This window comes from Gigantopelta aegis, chromosome 7 (genome assembly GCF_016097555.1).
Source record: "Gigantopelta aegis isolate Gae_Host chromosome 7, Gae_host_genome, whole genome shotgun sequence".
Lineage (NCBI taxonomy): Eukaryota > Metazoa > Mollusca > Gastropoda > Neomphalida > Peltospiridae > Gigantopelta > Gigantopelta aegis.
The window spans coordinates 6,275,754-6,296,436 of NC_054705.1; the positions used below are offsets into that span (position 1 = coordinate 6,275,754).

The following is a 20,683-nucleotide window of genomic DNA, read 5'->3' on the forward strand; positions in this document are numbered from 1 at the left end:
TATGTTTTAATATGGTGTTTTAAGACTGTTTATGTATAGTCGTGAATGTATTTTAATAATGCTATTTTTGCTTATAGAGTTTGTTTGACTATAGATATATCCCTATTCTCCGGAATAAAGAACTCTATATAAAACCACTTCACCGAGTCCAGTTATCTGTTCGGTGGAAGTAACATTTGTAATAATCAGCATTCTTCGAGTAGGCCCTACTGCTAAACAATACATGTTCTCTACCGGCACCAACACATTTCCATATTTCCTAAGTTCAAGGGCCACACATTTTATAAATTGGGTAAATCGCCATAAAAGGTAAACTTGATCTGTACATAACAGTACTTGATAAAGCTATATACAAAATGTCATCTTAATGTATTCAGGCATTGCACACACAAAAAAGGTCAAAAAACTAATTTTCATATTTCCTATGTTCACTCTGTGAAAAATGGGAAAATGCCACGAAATTCAAACTTGATCTGTAACAGAATAGAGTACGGAAAACTATTTTTCGTACCTCCTAAGTTCAAGGGCCATAACTCTGTGAAAAATGGGCAAAACTTGATATGTAACTCTACATAACAAAGCTATACACAAAATTCCAGCTCCATATCTCGAGGCACTGTGAAAAAAAAATCCAAAAAAAAAAATCGGAAAACTGTATATGGGACAGACGAACGGACAAACACAAGGACGAAGATGAAACCTATAGTCCCCTCCGGTTGGAACGGCAGTGGGCTAATAAAGATCTAAAGCAAAATATGTCACCAGGGCCGTAGCTAGGATTTTTTGTTTGGTTGGGAGGGGGGGGGGGGGAGCAATTGAGTAGTTAATAGTCTAAAACTTTAAATAGTCAAGAAGAAAATTTTCTTTAAGTTTCTATAATGCTTTCCGGATTTTTTCTGGGGGGGGGAGGGGCAACTGCTCCCCCTCCTCCCCCCCCCCCCCCTCTTAGCTACGGCCGTGGTCACTTGCATTATGTTTGCCTGCTTCATGGTACTGGTCATCCACATACAGTTAACGATTACCTTTCCATCTGGTGTTTAATTTTATCGACAGCATTATCTTCAGAACATCGACCACGGCCTCCTTTGTTATATGGTTTATTACCATGTACCGACACTTTATTCCAAACAAAACACAGCTGCTGTTTTTTCTTCTTTTTGTCTAAGTGGTTTTATGGCTTTCGTTTTCCCTTTAGTAAAATATCTTTAACACTGTATGTCATGTGTGGCACTGTTCGATTGTTGTGCTGAGTACGTTGTTAAAAATATATTAAACAAATTGTTTTGTTTTGTACCACATTGTTTTCATGCTGCCATTAGCTGGTTTGGAAAAACAGCCGGTTACAGATATTACTAAAGATGTGTTTTCCTGTTTGTGGGATGGTGCATATCAAAGATCCCTTGCTACTAATGGAACAATGTAGCGGGTTTCCTCTCTAAGACTATATGTCAAATTACCAACTGTTTGACAATAGCCAATGATTAGTAAATCAATGTTCTCTAGTGGTGTCGTTAAACAAAACAAAACTTTTTTTGGCTAAAGATTGACGTGAAGATTTCAGAAGCCAGCCACTCGTTTAGTAATCCTTGGAACATGTCAGGAAACGAGAAGAATGGTGTAGAATGAGCCAAAGAAACCTACTGCTACCAAATGATAAACACTTAACGAATAAACACAAAGGATCGTTTACATATTATTTATTAAGCACCTTCCTATAGACTAGCCACGACTCCATACCTAGAGTGTGCGAGAGAAAACCTACTGCTACCAAATGATAAACACTTAACGAATAAACACAAAGGATCGTTTACATATTATTTATTAAGCACCTTCCTATAGACTAGCCACGACTTCATACCTAGAGTGTGCGAGAGAAAATCTGCTTCCACCAAATGGCCAACGATATTTCATATAAGCATTTTCCTATAGACTACTAACGACTACACCACACATCCTCTTACATCGTCTAGCTTTGGTTAGGCCTGGAAAGCATGGACCATGCCACCACGCAAAGCAGCAGCAATACAGTGGACATCTATTTAATTTCTTTATCAAAACTCATGTGAAACACACCCCTCTCCATAAAGTTATATATACTCCCTGCACCCCCACCCAGAACGTTACCTCATTGATGAACGATCCCTTTGAGTGCAGAAGTAGTTCAGGCAAACTGACTTATATATATATATATATGTATGTATGTATGTATGTATGTATGTATGTATGTATGTATGTATGTATGTATGTATGTATGTATGTATATATATATATATATATATTTCTTAATAATTAGGGTCGGGACGTATCCCAATGGTAAAGCGCACACCTGATGCGCGATCGATCTAGAATCGATCCCCGTCAGTGGGCCCATTGGGCTATTTCTCGTCCCAGCCAGTACACCACGACTGGTATATCAAAGTCCGTGGTATGTACTATCCTGTATGCGGGATAGTGCATATAAAAGATCCCTTGCTACTAATGGACAAATGTATCGTGTTTACTCTCTATGTCTGTGTCAAAATGGCCATATGTTTGACATCCAATAGCCGATGATTAATAAATCAATGTGTTCTAGTGGTGTCGTTAAACAAAACGTTTTTTGTTCTTAATAATTATGAATTACGTTTTGTGCATTTGAAGTAATATTTTAGGTCGAAAACAAACAAAAAACCTTTTCAGTAATTGTATTTCCGAAGGAACTTAAGGAACTTTTAATATGTTGTACCGGTCTCAGTGGTGTCGTAGTTAAGCCATCGAACATAAAGCTGGTAGGTACAGGGTTCGCAGCTCGGTACCGACTCCCACCCAGAGCGAGTTTTAACGGCTCAATAGGTAGGTGTAAGACCACTAAACCCTCTTCTCTCTCTCACTAACCACTAACAACTAAACCACTGTCCTGAACAGACAACCCCGATAGCTGAGGTGTGTGCCTAGAACAGCTTGAACCTTAATTGGATATAAGCATGAAAATAAGTTGTAGAAAGAAAGAAAATATGTTGTTCTTAATGGCATTCTGCAACAATCCTGGAAAATAAAGCTATGTACTATTTGTTTCCAACTTGAAGCCTATTGCTCCTGGACTAAACACTTCGGTGCATGATGGAGCACAGATGATGGCCATGGGGATCCCTGTCTATATATCCTATCCACAGATGTGATATAGATGTTGTCAGTGAGGAAGGCCAGCATTTCACATGCGTCTGTCTCAGTACACTTTAGTCTGGATTCACTCTCGTTCTTTACAACTTGTCCAGATTCGTGGAAGGTAGATATGTATTTTATTATTGGTCTTTACAACTTGTCCAGATTCGTGGAAGGTAGATATGTATTTTATTATTGGTCTTTACGACTTGTCCAGATTCGTGGAAGGTAGATATGTATTTTATTATTGGTCTTTACGACTTGTCCAGATTCGTGGAAGATAGATATGTATTTTATTATTGGTCTTTACGACTTGTCCAGATTCGTGGAAGGTAGATATATATTTTATTATTGGTCTTTACGACTTGTCCAGATTCGTGGAAGGTAGTTATGTAGTCTGTCACAGTACACTTTAGTCAATCTAATTAAAATTAGAGCAGCCCGTTAGAGCTCATGTCCAGTTGACCTTTCATTCGACCAATCAAAACCTTATTTGCAAAATCATGCCAGTGATTTGAAAAGAATTTGAAAACATTCGGGATTATGCCGAGGGTATACGAAATGATTCGGGTGAATTACGAAGTATGCCGAAAACTAATTTCAGTATAAAATGTTATATAAAATTCGTTTCAAGACGAAAAAAAAACCCGCGATGGTATAGCCATAAAATCTGTTTATACTAGTATACAATCCAAAGTTTATTACTGCACTTTTGCCATTGCTGGTTCAACAAAGGCCATGGTTTGTGCTGTCCTGCCTGTGGGAAGCGCAAATAAAAGATCCCTTGCTGCTAATCGGAAGAGTAGCCCATGTAGTGGCGACAGCGGGTTTCCTCACAAAATCTGTGTGGTCCTTAACCATATGTCTGACGCCATATAACCGTAAATAAAATGTGTTGAGTGTGTCGTTAAATAAAACATTTCTTTCTTTTTTCTGTGTGGTCCTTAACCATATTCCGACGCCATATAAGCGTAAATAAAATGTGTTGAGTGTGTCGTTAAATAAAACATTTCCTCCCTTGTATGGATTCTAATGTCGACTTAAGGTTTAGTTAGGTCGACAACGTAAAGACACGAATGGCCCTGACGGGAGACTATACCGCCCCCCCCCCCCCCCCCCCCCCCCCAATCTCCTCCAGAAACGTACGCCTCGATCAGCAGGCCTACACTCTAGCGTGAAGCGAAGTTCATTTCTTAACCTCTCGCCCCTGCCATGCACTCATTTCGCGAACACCCCTGTGCGCCATAATGAACAACATGCGACCACACCTCCGCTGGTGGGAAAACGATAACCACATTTCTGCTTCGTTCTCAAACCAGCAGACGAGTACAGGCAACGCTGCGATTAGCGTGTACAGCAAACACTGGCAGAGGAAGGGAGAGGGGGTTTATCACACTAGCTGTGATTGCGGAAGGTTTTCACAACAGCTGGGAATTCCTCTACTACAGCTAGTATTTATCGCAGGTGTGTGGATGTTGCTGCCTCTATTTGTTTAACTTTCTCACGGCAAGGACGCAAAAATATAAACCGTGCAAAAAGGAACACCATCATTAGCATCATCATTGTCTTCAACAACATCATTGTCGACACGGCTTCTCATCTATAGTGTATACACGACGGTGCAACGACGTCCACGAGTTTACTAACGTCTTTACATGTCTGCATCGCATTCGGAAACGTTCTTGTGATAGGTAACACCACTACGGTGTCTACCCATTTACATGATGTAGAACGACGTCATCGGCCTTTTTGACATCATCTCTCGGAGACATCGCAAACAATAATGACTCGTTGAAAACTTTGTCTATTGTCAGTACACGCAGCAACGCCACTGAAGTACCTTGTTGTCTTCACACAGAGTGCATACAGAAACATCACCGACGTCGGCGCTTCTACAGTGTAATGTAAGTTACCAAGTAACTACTAGATACGTTTCTACAGTGTAATGTAAGTTACTCAGTTAACTACTAGATACGTTTCTACAGTGTAATGTAAGTTACCCAGTAAACTACTAGATACGCTTCTACAGTGTATTGTAAGTTACCCAGTTAACTACTAGATACGCTTCTACAGTGTATTGTAAGTTACCCAGTTAACTACTAGATACGCTTCTACAGTGTATTGTAAGTTACCCAGTAACTACTAGATACGTTTCTACAGTGTAATGTAAGTTACCCAGTTAACTACTAGATACGCTTCTACAGTGTATTGTAAGTTACCCAGTAACTACTAGATACGTTTCTAAAGTGTAATGTAAGTTACCCAGTTAACTACTAGATACGTTTCTACAGTGTATTGTAAGTTACCCAGTTAACTACTAGATACGCTTCTACAGTGTAATGTAAGTTACCCAGTAACTACTAGATACGTTTCTACAGTGTAATGTAAGTTACCCAGTTAACTACTAGATACGCTTCTACAGTGTATTGTAAGTTACCCAGTTAGCTACTAGATACGCTTCTACAGTGTAATGTAAGTTACCCAGTAATTACTAGATACGTTTCTACAGTGTAATGTAAGTTACCCAGTTAACTACTAGATACGCTTCTGCATTGTAATGTAAGTTACCCAGTAACTACTAGATACGTTTCTTCAGTGTAATGTAGTTACCCAGTAACTACTAGATACGCTTCTACAGTGTAATGTACAGTGTAATGTAAGTTACCCAGTAACTACTAGATACGTTTCTACAGTGTAATATAAGTTACCCAGTAACTACTAGATACGTTTCTACAGTGTATTGTAAGTTACCCAGTAACTACTAGATACGTTTCTACAGTGTAATGTAAGTTACCCAGTTAACTACTAGATACACTTCTACATTGTAATGTAAGTTACCCAGTAACTACTAGATACGTTTCTACAGTGTAATGTAGTTACCCAGTTAACTACTAGATACGCTTCTACAGTGTAATGTACAGTGTAATGTAAGTTACCCAGTAACTACTAGATACGTTTCTACAGTGTAATGTAAGTTACCCAGTTAACTACTAGATACGTTTCTACAGTGTAATGTAAGTTACCCAGTTAACTACTAGATACGCTTCTACATTGTAATGTAAGTTACCCAGTAACTACTAGATACGTTTCTACAGTGTAATGTACAGTGTAATGTAAGTTACCCAGTAACTACTAGATACGTTTCTACAGTGTAATGTAAGTTACCCAGTAACTACTAGATACGTTTCTACAGTGTAATGTAAGTTACCCAGTTAACTACTAGATACGTTTCTACAGTGTAATGTAAGTTACCCAGTTAACTACTAGATACGCTTCTACAGTGTAATGCAAGTTACCCAGTTAACTACTAGATACGTTTCTACCCATCGACAGTGAACACGTCTAAGCGATTTCTGTGGAAAAGTGCGTGTAAAATATCCCTAGCTGCTAATGAAGAACATGTAGTGGGTTTCCCCGATGACTGTGTGACAAGTGCGTCCAATGGCCGATGATTAATCAATCACGGTGCTTTAGTACCGACGTTAAACAAACGAAAAATACTTTACTATTTTCCAGTGTTTTCCTTAAACAAAGAAACGAACAAACATACTTTACTGTTCTCTAGTGTTTTCGTTTAACAAACAAAACAAAGTAAAGTTTGTTTTATTTAACGACGCCACTAGAGCACATTGAATTTTTTTTATCTTATCATTGGCTATTGGACGTCAACACAACAAACAAAACAAATACTTTACTTGTCTGATCTATGCGGCATATAAAGCGATGTCCTCGATGTTATCAGGAACTCTCTATGGCGGAAGCAGCAACATCAATAGGGTCGTGATGCAACTTTCCATCGATACGACGTCATCACCCAGACACAGCATTGGTCAAGCATACGTCATCATCCTCATATATAGCAGCTAATGGGAAAATCTACTATGGAAGACTATAAGGTAAGAAACAGTATGCAACAGCTTTTTTAACTCTGCCTATTTGGGCTATTTCTCGTTCCAGCCAGTGCACCACGACTGATATACCAAAAGCCATGGTATGTGCTATCCTGTCTGTGAGATGGTGCATATAAAAGATCTCTTGCTACTAATGGAAACATGTAGCGATTTCCTCTCTAAGACTATATGGCAAATTAACCAACGTTTGACATCCAATAGCCGATGACTAATAAATCAGTGTGCTCTAGTGGTGTCGTTAAACATAACAAAATTTAAGTTATAACTGTGTGATGATATCGCCTGTTACAAGGCTGACATAGAGAATTCCAAAGTGTAAGACACGACATATTTGGAGCAACAGTCTAAAAATAACCTGCATGTTATCATAGTTTACCGGTTCCGGCCTAGGTGGTGTAGGGGTTAAGTCATCAGATATACGGCTGATAGGTACTGGGTTCGCCTCTCGGTACTGGCTCCCACCCAGAGCGAGTTTAACGACTCAGTGGGTAGGTGTACTACCCCGACTTCTCTCTCATTAACCACAATAACAACTAACCACTAACACACTGTTCTGGACAGACAGCCCAAATAGCTGAGGTATCTGCCCAGGACAGCGTGCTGGAACCTTAATTTGATACAAGTATAAACATAAGTAAGAAAATAAAAGGTTAATGCTTGCATACTGGATTTATCATAATTATTTATTATTATAATCTTTTTAAATAAGATTTTCGTGAAATTATTGGAGGTTGGGGCAAACGAATACTCTGGTCCTTTAGAAAAATACTGAAGGTCCAGGCCCCTACTAGTCTTGCACCCACCCTATATTCCGCCCCCTATGCCCAGAGACGTATTTGTGTACCTGGCGCCCCTTGACCACTAATGTTTTTGTCCCCATCCTTCCACGTCTCTTAGACCATAATCGTTGTTATCATGTATACCTAGGCTGTAGTCGGTTAGCTAGGCCAGTTAGTCACACTGCACAGAGTACTATGTGTAATGTGTGGGATGCTATGACCATAATCGTTGTTATCATGTATACCTAGGCTGTAGTCGGTTAGCTAGGCCAGTTAGTCACACTGCACAGAGTACTATGTGTAATGTGTGGGATGCTATGGAATAAAGACTGGATTTTACTACCAAGTGAATATCTTTAGAGATCGGATGATGATCATAAGCAGGGCGGGGCATGACGATTACATTCTACTGCTTAGTGGGAAAGTGGAATTTCGTGCAACAAACAATACTCCCCCCCCCCCCCCCCCCACACACACACACACGAAATATAAATTTTGCCGCCTCCAAAAATTGTGCGCCCTAGGTGTGGGCCTATTTGGCCTGTGCACTAATATAGCTCTGTCTACACAACACACTGGCGTATGAAGAGAGGGGGGGGGGGGCATGTGCTCCTCCACTTTTTAGATATTTTGCTTTATATGTGCTTTATAATAGTGTAAAAGTGTGTAAATATAAAAGTGTTCCCCCCACTTCTTGGCATTTTCCTACGCCACTGCAACATCACTGATTCAGGTAGATTTCGCCCTAATTTGGATTTGATTTACTCAGCGCTATATGAAGTAAGCTACGTTATTAGTCTTACTACCTCGCTCCTGTAGGTATTGTGTACACGAACACTCCGCAAACAAGCCACACCACCGCATTGATGCGGGGTCAGATGCGGATCTGGGAGAGAACAAACGAAAAGAAGAAGAAAAATGCTGAAACTATATTTATCTCTATTCTTTGTACACTACGGCTACCTGGTGTCTTAACACACACACACACACACACACACACACACACACACACACACAGAGAGAGAGAGAGAGACAGAGACAGAGAGAGAGAGAGAGAGAGAGACAGAGACAGAGACAGAGAGAGAGAGAGAGACCCGCTGTCGGAACAAGCTACTTCAGAAAAGAAGGAAGGAAATGTTTTATTTAACGACGCACTGAACACATTTTATTTACGGTTATATGGCGTCGGACATATGGCTAAGGACCACACATATATTGAGAGAGGAAACCCGCTGTCGCCACTCCACGGGCTACTCTTTTCGATTAGCAGCAAGGGATCTTGTGTATGCACCATCTCACAGACAGGATATCACATACCACGGCCTTTGATATATCAGTCGTGGTGCACTGGCTGGAGCGAGAAATAGCCCAATGGGCCCACCGACGGGGATCGATCCCAGACCGACCGCGCATCAAGCGAACACTTTACCACTGGGCTGTGCCCCCTCCCCCCACCTCCCCCCCCCACACTTGAGAAAAGGAATAAAGGATGTTTTATACGCACTTTCCAGTTGATATGATGTTTGATGCACCACTCGCGTTGGCACCGGTTATCTTATTTCTGAGTTATGTGTGGTCTGACGCTGTCGTATGTTTTATTTCCTACATCCAAGCATTTGACTTTAAACATGTGAGGTCGGTTACTGGAAGAGCGTGTGCAGGAATTTTAGACAGTGGTGACTCAAGTTTACAGGGGCATTACTATATTTGTTTTCTGGGTTCAATAAACTTTATTTAAAAGAAAAAAAGAGAGTTTTTGACATATATTCTTAGAGACGAAACCCACTCACAAAACAACAACGAAAACAAAAAGAAACAAAGCAACAAAATAAACAACGCAACAACCCCAACAACCCCAACAACCCCCCCAAAAAAAACAAAAAAAACAACAACCCCCGCCCAACCCCCCCAAAACAACCCCAACCCTTACATAAAACACCCCAAACAAAGAACACCCCAAAAAACACCCCAAACAAAGAACACCCCAAACTCCCACCTCAACAACCCCAACAACAAACAAACCAAAAAAACAAAAAACAAAAACACCCACCCAACCCCCCCAAAAAACCCAACCCTACACAATACACTCCAAACAAAGAACACCCCAAACAAAAACCACCCCAAACAAAGAACACCTCAAACTCCCACCCAAAAAACTAAAACAACCCCCCCAAAATAACCCTACACAAAACACCCCAAACAAAGAAGACCCCAAACTCCCACCCAAAAAACAAAAACAAACACCCCCCAATCCCCCCCCAAAAAAACCCTACACAAAACAACCCTACACAAAACACCCCAAACAAAAAACACCCCAAACAAAGAACACCCCAAACTCCCACCCCAAAATAACCCCCCCCAAACCCCCACAAAACAACCCTACACAAAACACCCCAAACAAAGAACACCCCCCAAAAAGAACACCCCAAACTCCCACCCAAAAAAAACAAACCCCCCCCCCCCCCCCCCCCCCCGAAAAAAACACAACAAACCTGTGACGGTACATGCTCTTAATTTCTTTTCGCCTGTGGCGATATTAATTGTTTAGAAAGCCGTGGGCAGTTCCAATTGCACTTAGCCAGGTGGGCAACTTGTTACGTAATACTTCTGCGCGACGGTCATCGAGCTTTTCTAATACACACCCAGAGCAGGTGTGGAGGCCATGTGGCTAGTAGTTACGTAATATCTCCGGTAGTGCTGTTTATGGCCAGGGGATTGCTCGCGGATTGGCGACAGCCAGACTGACGATCAGAGAGAAATATACCGACTCTGGGAGAGGTCGAATATCAGATGATAGGGGGAGGACCGCCTTGTACCCCCAGGCGATATCCTGATTTTATAATAAATAGCTAGGATTTAGAGATATCTGGGGAGAACCAAAAAGGAAGGCTTCCCGGGAACGTTGTCCGTTTGGACTTTGGTAAATATTTTATTTCTGCTCTGTTGTATAACCTTGATGTGATTGATGTGACTTTAAATATTTTAATACTGTATTATACCAATATTATTTAGACAGTGTCTTCGGTCATCTGACGAAGTAAATCGTAGTCTTACTGTTCTATATTTATACGAGTATTTGGTAATATAAAGCTTAGCCAGTCATCCTAGAAGACCTAGGTAAACTGTAGGTTATTGTCTTTATTGTGATAGGTACCAGTATTAATTCTGTGTTCCAAAGTTACTGAATGAGTAGTTAAGGGTTAATTAAAAATTAACCAGTTAGGAATAGTGTTGTAATTCCTTTATTAATTAAGTTCCCCTGGAAGCGGTTCTCCATTATCACACGTGTGGGTGTTGTGTCACGGTGAAGTGATTAGCATATTGTGTAAACTAGACACCTAGAGATTAACTAATTAAGTGATCATTCTGGGTTGTTATTATTGTTGTTATTAATTAACTACTGCGGCAGTACATTTGTCAGCGTAGGTTAATACAGATTCCAAAGTGTATTGTGTTTTTGTTGTGTTTTCTAGTGAACTAAACGTGCTATAATAATATATACTTTATATAAGATCGTATCTCTGATCATACCTAGACGAGCCAAAGCGGGTATCAGAGAGATCTAATAGATATACAGTTAAGAGAGATATTTGGACAATCGTGTTTTATTCAGTTACGGGTATTATAGAATCCCCGTGACAAAACCCTACACAAAACACCCCAAACAAAGAACAAAGAACACCCCTACACAAAACACCCCAAACAAAAAACACCCCAAACAAAGAAAACCCCTGCACAAAACACCCCAAACAAAAAACACCCCAAACAAAGAACACCCCAAACTCCCACCCCCCAAAAACAACCCTACACAAAACACCCCAAACAAAGAACACCCCAAACTCCCACCCAAAACCCCCCACCCCCCAAAAAACCCCTATACAAAACACCCGAAACAAAAAACACCCGAAACAAAGAACACCCCAAACTCCCACCCAAAAAACAAACCCCCCCAACCCCCCCAAAAAACCCCAATCCTACACAAAACACCCCAAACAAAGAACACCCCAAACTCCCACCCTAAAAACAAAAACAACCCCCAACCCCCCCCCCACAAAAAACACATACACAATCCTACACAAAACACCCCAAACAAAGAACACCCCAAACAAAGAACACCCCAAACTCCCACCCAAAAAACAAAAACACCCCCTCCAAAACCCCCCCAAAACAACCCGACACAAAACACCCCAAACAAAAACCACTCCAAACAAAGAACACTCCCCAAACAAAGAACACCCCAAACTCCCACCCCAAAAACAAAAACAAACACCGCCCCAAAACCCACCCAAAACAACCCTACACAAAACACCCCAAACAAAAAACACCCCAAACAAAGAACACCCCTACACAAAACACCCCAAACAAAAATCACCCCAAACAAAGAACACCCCTACACAAAACACCCCAAACAAAAAACACCCCTACACAAAACACCCCAAACAAAGAACACCCCAAACAAAAATCACCCCTACACAAAACACCCCAAACAAAAAACACCCCAAACAAAGAACACTCCTACACAAAACACCCCAAACAAAAAACACCCCAAACAAAGAACACCCCTACACAAAACACCCCAAACAAAAAACACCCCAAAGAACACCCCAAAACTCCCACCCAAAAAACAACCCTACACAAAACACCCCAAACAAAGAAAACCCCAAACAAAGAACACCCCAAACTCCCACCCAAAAAACTAAAACACCCCCTCCCCCAAAAAAACCCCCAACCCAAAACACCCCAAACAAAAAACACCCCAAACAAAGAAAAAAACCCCACCCCCACCCCCCCAAAAAAACCCCCAACAACAGAACCCCCCCCCCCCCCCCTCCAAACAATCCTACACAAAACACACCAAACAAAAAACACCCCACACAAAGAACACCCCAAACTCCCACCCAGTAAAACCAAAAAGCAAACAAGCAAACAAACTACAAAACAAAACAAAGCCTAACCACCAGAAAACTGGACAGAAACGACACATCCACATCAGAACAGACAATACGCGCCGGAACAACATAATCTTGTGTAGACCATACGCACCGGAACAACATAATCTTGTGTAGACATGAAATAAACGAGAATTAGTTTCCTTTCCGGATGTATTTACAGTTTGTTATATGAGACACGCGTGTGACTGCAATACCTCACACCGACCTAGCCGGGATGTGGCATAATATTCTAATTGGCCCTCTAATTCGTTCGTGCCGCTCTGTAAACGTTTTCCTTTCAACGCTCATGTCGTATATAACCTACGGATGTTGGTCGCCAAAATCAAAAGGGAACGATGACAGACGAAACAGTTTTAGAAAGCAAGGTAAAATAATATTTTCTTAAAGACATTTTCGAATTACTGCCATGTTGCATTTTTTCGCTAAAGCTTGATCGAGAGAGAGAGAGAGAGAGAGAGAGAGAGAGAGAGAGAGAGAGAGAGAGAGAGAGAGAGAGAGAGAGAGAGAGAGAGAGAGAGAGAGAGAGAGAGAGAGAGAGAGACACACACACACAGAGAATACCATTGTTTCGTTTTAATAATATATCAGGACACACACACACACACATACACATATACATACACATACATACACACACATACATTTATGTAAAAAACCCACACACAGACACATACATATACATACATGCATACATAATTACATCAACACTTTATCTATCTATGTATGTATATATATATATATATATATATATATATATATATATATATATATATATATATATGCGTGTGTGTGTGTGTGTGTGTGTGTGTGTGTGTGTGTCTGTGTGTCTGTCTGTCATTCTCTGTCTATCTTCTATCTAGTCTATATGTATATTTTTGTTTAAATTAAGTTATTGTTTACGCAGATGACGACTGACGACGTGGCGGGGTAACAATGAGACGAGTCAAGCGGATCCTGCTGGTCATCGTGGTGGTCAGTCTCTGTTCTGTCGCCCTCTTTCTGGCGTCCAGCCACATGCACGACGTGGACGGGGCGCGAACACGCGCGCGTTACCAGTTCGTGCACAGCTCCAAACCCAGACGAGATTACATAGCAAGACGAAGGGGAATGCAGCAACTGGTCGTCATGACTGCTGAACCGAGGTCACGTGGACGGTCCGAGAAAATCTCGGTCGTGTCACGCGGCAAGGGAGGTTATTCCGAGAAAACGTTACAGCTGCCGGATACAGCTGATTGGGACTCCGAGAATTGGCTGAAGCTACCAGACGAGAATGTTCGTGATTCTGAGAAAAATTTAAAAATATCAGTTAAACCTATTCGTGAAACTCAGAAAAATTTAAAATTACCAATTAAACCGATTCGTCATTCTGAGGAAAATGTAGAACTGCCAGTTAAATATATTCGTCATTCTGAGAAAAATGTAAACGTAACGGTTAAACCTGTTGGTGTTTCTCACAATACATTAAAACTACCAATCGAACATGTTCCTGAATCTGAGAATAAAAAGCCGTTAGACACGTCTGTTGGTGATTCTCACAATCTGGGGATACCGAATGAACATATGCAAGAATCTGTTCGTCATCATTCTCTTAATAACTCGTCTAGGACGTCATTGCGACCGAACGCTCGTCATAGAATAGATGTGGACAATTTAACAAGATGTCTCAGACCAAATCACGAGGAAGGTGTGCAAGATATATTTTGTGTGGTAGGTGAGCGTTTATTACTAATATATAAATTATATATAATGTTATAATAATGTTTTAGTAATGTCATTTTACCTTTCATATACTTACCTATTTTTTTCCCCTGACACCCAATAACTGATGATGCATGTTCTTTTTTCTGTGCTGGGGTGTCGTTAGGCATCCGACCATTCATTCATTTACTGTCATCTGAATAACAAGACCGTTGTATGCGATCACGACCGCATCTCTGCACACTCCAGAGTCGAATGGGCATTTGGCAAAATGGTGGTTGATTGAATGAATCTTGACTACTGCCTGATCTATAGGAGGATCGCCACTCCCGAGGAAATCCTTTCCTGAACAAAGCCCAAAATTCGGTAATACAGGGCCCCGTTCCACGAAGCGATCTTAGCCCTAAGATCAACTTAAGTGCATAGGGTAGCTATGCGCTTAAGGTAATCTTAGGGCTAAGATCGCTTCGTGGAACGGGGCCCAGGTCAAGATACATAACTGATTTGAAAAATACTATTGGCATCGAATATATTGACAGGTATTTGAACCCGTCAAGAGTTCATACTTAATCGAATCTCAGCCTGTTTCTTGGCCCAGTCTACTGAACACTGACCATAGTCTATGGTGAATGTGCATGCTTTACGCTTAGACCGCTTCGTTCACGTAAAACCGTGTACTACAGGGATTGCGTGAACGCAGAACGAGTCTTGATTGACTAAACCCGTGAGTCATTTGTACAACTCCATTACGTGGTGTATGTCCCTTGTGAAATAAACTAGATAACAACTGGTAGCTCGTGTTATATCACCTATATATCAACCAATATGGAACTCTTTCACTCGGTGGGTTGTTTAGCAGGCGTGTTTGTTAATGACACATGAAAATATGTTAAACTACGACACGCTATGTTGGTGCATTACATAATATCAGGGGCGGATCCAGGAAAAAAGATGGACTAAGGGGTAAAGGGCACGTGTACTAATTCTTTGGACCGCAACCAAATGAGTTGTTTTTCAGCCAGAAGGAGGAGGTATTTGAATATATTTAAGGCTAAGAGAGAAAGCGAAAACGCGTTACTGCGATATAAGCTGAAAGCCTTTGATATGAATGTGGAGGTAGACAGCAAAATAAGTTGAAAGATAGGAGGAATTGTCAGATCGGGAAGAAATGAGATGGAATTCAAAGGAGAGAAGGGGGCAGTGGGATTAAAAACAAATAATAATAAAAAGAAAAAAAGAAAAGAAAAGAAAAGAAAAAGAAACCAGCCTATGATATATCAGTCGTGGGGTACTGGATTAGATAGACGAACACTGATTCTATAGCCCGAGTAGGCCTACTCGCACTGTAGAGGGCTAGACGGACGTTTGGACAGATATTCATTCAGCCCTGGCTACAGTCAGATACCAAGCTATGTAATCTTTAGGCAATCGCTGCCCACCACACGGTAGTCAAAGATTCCCGCTCTAATACCACGGTTTGAACAAATACACACATACATTTTTTGTTTAAGACCCCCATCACTAGGGATGTGCGGTATTATGGATATATTATGATACTTACGGTAAATACGATACACCCTACCTGTACTGATAATATCGGTAATTTTCATAATGTATTTCAAGTTCGTTTCTTGCTGGGGTGTCGTTAAACATCTATTCTATTCTACTCTATTCAAGTTCGTCGTCATCATTTCTTAGATTCCAACGGTGTTCTTATTTGTGAAGGCGTATATATGCAGAAATGTATACCGGGGGTGGGGGTGGGGTAGGGTCTAAACTGTGGCGAGCGGAGGGTTTACAGAGGGTCGAGTCATACTCTTCCGGAAAATATATTGACGGGCAGAGGGGTTGAAAAAGTGCCCGACTCTATTAAATACACCGGTCTCGTGGTTAGGCCATCGGTCTACAGGCTGGTAGGTACTGGGTTCGGATCCCAGTCGAGGCATGGGATTTTTAATTCAGATACCGACTCCAAACCCTGAGTGAGTGCTCCGCAATGCTCAGTGGGTAGGTGTAAACCACTTGCACCGACCAGTGATCCATAACTGGTTCAACAAAGGCCATGGTTTGTACTATCCTGCCTGTGGGAAGTGCAAATAAAAGATCCCTTGCTGCCTGTCGTAAAAGAGTAGCCTATGTGGCGACAGCGGGTTTCCTCTAAAAAAACAGTGTCAGAATGACCATTTGTTTGACGTCCAATAGCCGATGATAAGATAAAAAATCAATGTGTTTTAGTGGCATCGTTAAATAAAACAAACTTTACTATTAAATACGTTTTAGTACACAGAAGTGACTCATATACTTCATGTTTCAAATAATAAACTTGTACCTCATATTTTATTTATTTGGTTAGAACCTTTCCTTGCAATTATTGTCCAGCCAGTGCACCGCGACTTGTATATTAAAGGCCGTGGTATATGCTATCCTGTGTCACGTGTGTGTGGAATGGTGCATATAAAATTTCCTTTGCTACTGATGAAAAAATATCTCGGGTTTCCTCTCTAAGGTTATATGCCAGAAATACCAACTGTTTGACATTCAATAACCGACAGTTAATAAATAATTGTGCTCTAATGGTGTCGTTAAACTAAATATTTGTTGTTTTTTTCCTTTTAGAAAAAGCCGACATATTTAGATAAGGTTAAGAACCCATGTTGGCATGACGAGTCGTCTCATGTGAGTTGTCTCCCCTACTTCCACATTCTTGGCTGTGCGAAATGTTCCACAACCGATCTATATTCCAGACTTTGTATTCATCCGCACATCGTGAAAAACAGGGGCATTTTTGGCAAGGAAGCGCTGTGGTGGAGCTGGACGAAGTATGGTAAGATTTTGTTGTAATAGTTTTATCTGCATTCACAGGCGCGGATCCAGAGTGATAGAGGGGGTCTGACCCCCCCCCCCCGCCTACGACGTAAACATGTTTATTCTACCCCCCGTCCCCTACTTATTTTAAAATGCATATACTGCTATTATATATACAACTTGTAAGTTGTATGGAGACCATCTCTGCAAACATTTTTGAATCCGCACCTGATTAATTCCGTCTCTCTCCCCCCCCCCCCCCTTAATTATTATCTTGAGAGAAAGCTTATAACGGAATGAAGAGATTTGTTTGTTTATGCCTTTAAATACGAATAATAATATAAATAATATTCCAATTTAATGTGTACATAACGCGAAATTTGATTGGCTAATCTAGTCCACTTGCCAGAGTTAACGATTTGGAAATGGTCAAATATAATATAGCTATCCCTTAAATACCACCACCATCACTACTACTAATACATTTGTTTTATATTTAACAACAACACTAGAGCATATTAATTAATTAATCATTCTCTATTGGTATGTGCGTTATGACAACCTATTTTACGTTTACATTACACGTTACTAACAACTTTTGGCTAAACATTTTTGCGTATGTTTTTTGTACCCAATGATTACCAATAATTTTTTGATGTGAAACGTTGGCTGCCGTTTCTTTGGATATGCGACATAAATTTCTATCGTTACTTTCTATTTTAACCCATAATGCAAATATTGTTTGGCACTGAAATGAAGTTGACATCTTTCTTTTATTTTGTTTCAGGAATTATGGGCGTTTCCAAGTGCGCAATCAGATCACTTACAGAGTATGTTAACGTGTTCAAGTCGGTCGCAAATCGAATTGAGACGGCTTTAAATCATTCTGAAAGCGATTACACACATCTGATTACAGGTACGTTTTATAAAGACTGGGACTTAACAGGGGCTTAGGCTTCCCACCCACCCACAAGCCTTATATTCGACCTCCCCCCCCCCCCCCCACCAAACACACATCTCCAGGTGCAGACCACGCTACGTCCTTGCTTAGGATGACTAGATCCCCACCCTACTTCTGTGTTGTTGTTTTTTGATATTGGTGATGGAGGGTTGTAGATTCATATTAGCTTAACGGGACATACCTAGTTTCACTCCGTGAAAATGGACACCAAGTTTAGTTAATCTACAAACCTGTAACATATCTAGATAAAGTTATAATATAGCGAAACTAAATTTTATGATACCATCTAAAGCTAAAGTGTGGCTCGATAACCGTTACTTGTCAGAGATACGTGCGTTATTTCGAGGTGTTACGAAAACCAAGATGACCAGAAACACTTCGGGTTTACGAAAATGGATAATCGAAACAATGGAATGCAAGTAACGTCTAATGTAAATGATCAAATACGTCATAGTGTTTGAAAATCAGAGTCTGTCACTATAAATAGATCGGCTGGGATCGATCCCCGTCGGTGGGCCCATTGGACTATTTCTCGTTCTAGCAAGTGCACCACGACTGCTATATGAAATACCGTAGTTGGTATGTGCTATCCTGTCTGTGGGATGGTGCATGTAAAATATCCCTTGCTGCTAATCGAAAAGAGTAGCCCATGTAGTGGCGACAAGCAACTAAAGATATGCATCTTTATTATTTGACTATTTCTCGCTCAAGCCAGTGCACCATGACTGATACACCAAAGGCCGTGGTATGTGCTAGCCTGTATATGGGATGGTGCACATAAAAGATCCCTTGCTGCTACTCGCAAATAGTAGCCCATGAAATAGCGACAGCGGGTTTCCTCTCTCAATATCTATGTGGTATTTAACCGTATGTCTGACGCCATATACCGTAAATAAAATGTGTTGATTGCGTTGTTAAATTAAACATTTCCTTCCTTCCTTCCTTCTTTCCTTCTTTCCTTCCTTCCTTCCTTCTAAATAGATCAGCTAGTCTTTGATACGGACAATGTAACTTTTCGCAGGCGACGCGTCTCCGCCAGATTTCTGGGATTTCCGGGGCTGGCCCCTGCTGCCACAGAATCATGGGTTGAAAGAGCCGAAAGTGTTGACCCCTCACCTTATGAAGCACCTTTACAGAGAGCCGAAATTCATCCTCCTCTTACGGAATCCCACAGACAGGTGGGTGGCGCACTGGCATGTTCTTTCAGAGGTTTCGGCCATTTTCAGATTTACCCCCTCAACACCCTCACAATTACCACAATAACATCTTATTTGCGAACGATAGCGAGTGCCTGACTCTATAAAAAACACCAAACCAGCAATTGTCGTATTGTTACTTGTTGTCTTGGCTTAATATATTCCGGTTTAGGAAATAGTTCCTCATTAAAAATAATAATAACTTAAAACAAATGTTTTTTATAATGTGCCTTTTAAAATCTCTCTTTGATGATTACAAGTAGGCTGGCCTCTGTAGTATTTAAATAACCCATTGGTTACCAAGTTACGAGTAATATTTAGTACAACTTGTAACACATGTGCAAGTGGTATACTTCCACTTCTATAACAGCAACATGAGGCGGTGACTTCCACTTCTATAACAGCAACATGAGGCGGTGACTTCCACTTCTATAACAGCAACATGAGGCGGTGACTTCCACTTCTATAACAGCAACATGAGGCGGTGACTTCCACTTCTATAACAGCAACATGAGGTGGTATACTTCCACTTCTATAACAGCAACATGAGGCGGTGACTTCCACTTCTATAACAGCAACATGAGGTGGTGACTCCCACTTCTATAACAGCAACATGAGGTGGTATACTTCCACTTCTATAACAGCAACATGAGGCGGTGACTTCCACTTCTATAACAGCAACATGAGGTGGTATACTTCCACTTCTATAACAGCAACATGAGGCGGTGACTTCCACTTCTATAACAGCAACATGAGGTGGTATATCTATAACAGCAACTCCCACTTCTATAACAGCAACATGAGGCGGTGACTTCCACTTCTATAACAGCAACATGAGGCGGTGACTTCCACTTCTATAACAGCAACATGAGGCGGTGACTTCCACTTCTATAACAGCAACATGAGGCGGTGACTCCCACTTCTATAACAGCAACATGAGGCGGTGACTTCCACTTCTATAACAGCAACATGAGGCGGTGACTCCCACTTCTATAACAGCAACATGAGGCGGTGACTTCCACTTCTATAACAGCAACATGAGGTGGTATACTTCCACTTCTATAACAGCAACATGAGGCGGTGACTTCCACTTCTATAACAGCAACATGAGGCGGTGACTCCCACTTCTATAACAGCAACATGAGGTGGTGACTTCCACTTCTATAACAGCAACATGAGGCGGTGACTTCCACTTCTATAACAGCAACATGAGGCGGTGACTTCCACTTCTATAACAGCA

At 41.0% G+C, this 20,683-nt stretch overlaps 1 protein-coding gene across 2 annotated transcripts in view; it reads left to right on the forward strand.

Annotated features, from left to right (window-relative positions):
• Window positions 1-4,519: 4,519 nt before the first annotated feature.
• Window positions 4,520-20,683, forward strand: part of LOC121376772 (carbohydrate sulfotransferase 15-like) — a 22,869-nt gene continuing 6,705 nt past the window's right edge. Inside the window, exons 1-6 of one of the 2 annotated variants that reach the window (XM_041504546.1) lie at window positions 4,520-5,045; window positions 6,884-7,037; window positions 13,688-14,490; window positions 17,098-17,305; window positions 18,074-18,202; window positions 19,269-19,425. In XM_041504546.1, the coding sequence (XP_041360480.1) occupies window positions 13,717-14,490; window positions 17,098-17,305; window positions 18,074-18,202; window positions 19,269-19,425 (1,268 nt within the window). In that variant the 5' untranslated portion in view covers window positions 4,520-5,045; window positions 6,884-7,037; window positions 13,688-13,716. Of the gene's footprint in view, window positions 5,046-6,883; window positions 7,038-12,956; window positions 13,149-13,687; window positions 14,491-17,097; window positions 17,306-18,073; window positions 18,203-19,268; window positions 19,426-20,683 lie in introns of those variants that run through there. The other variant, XM_041504547.1, reaches the window with a different exon arrangement.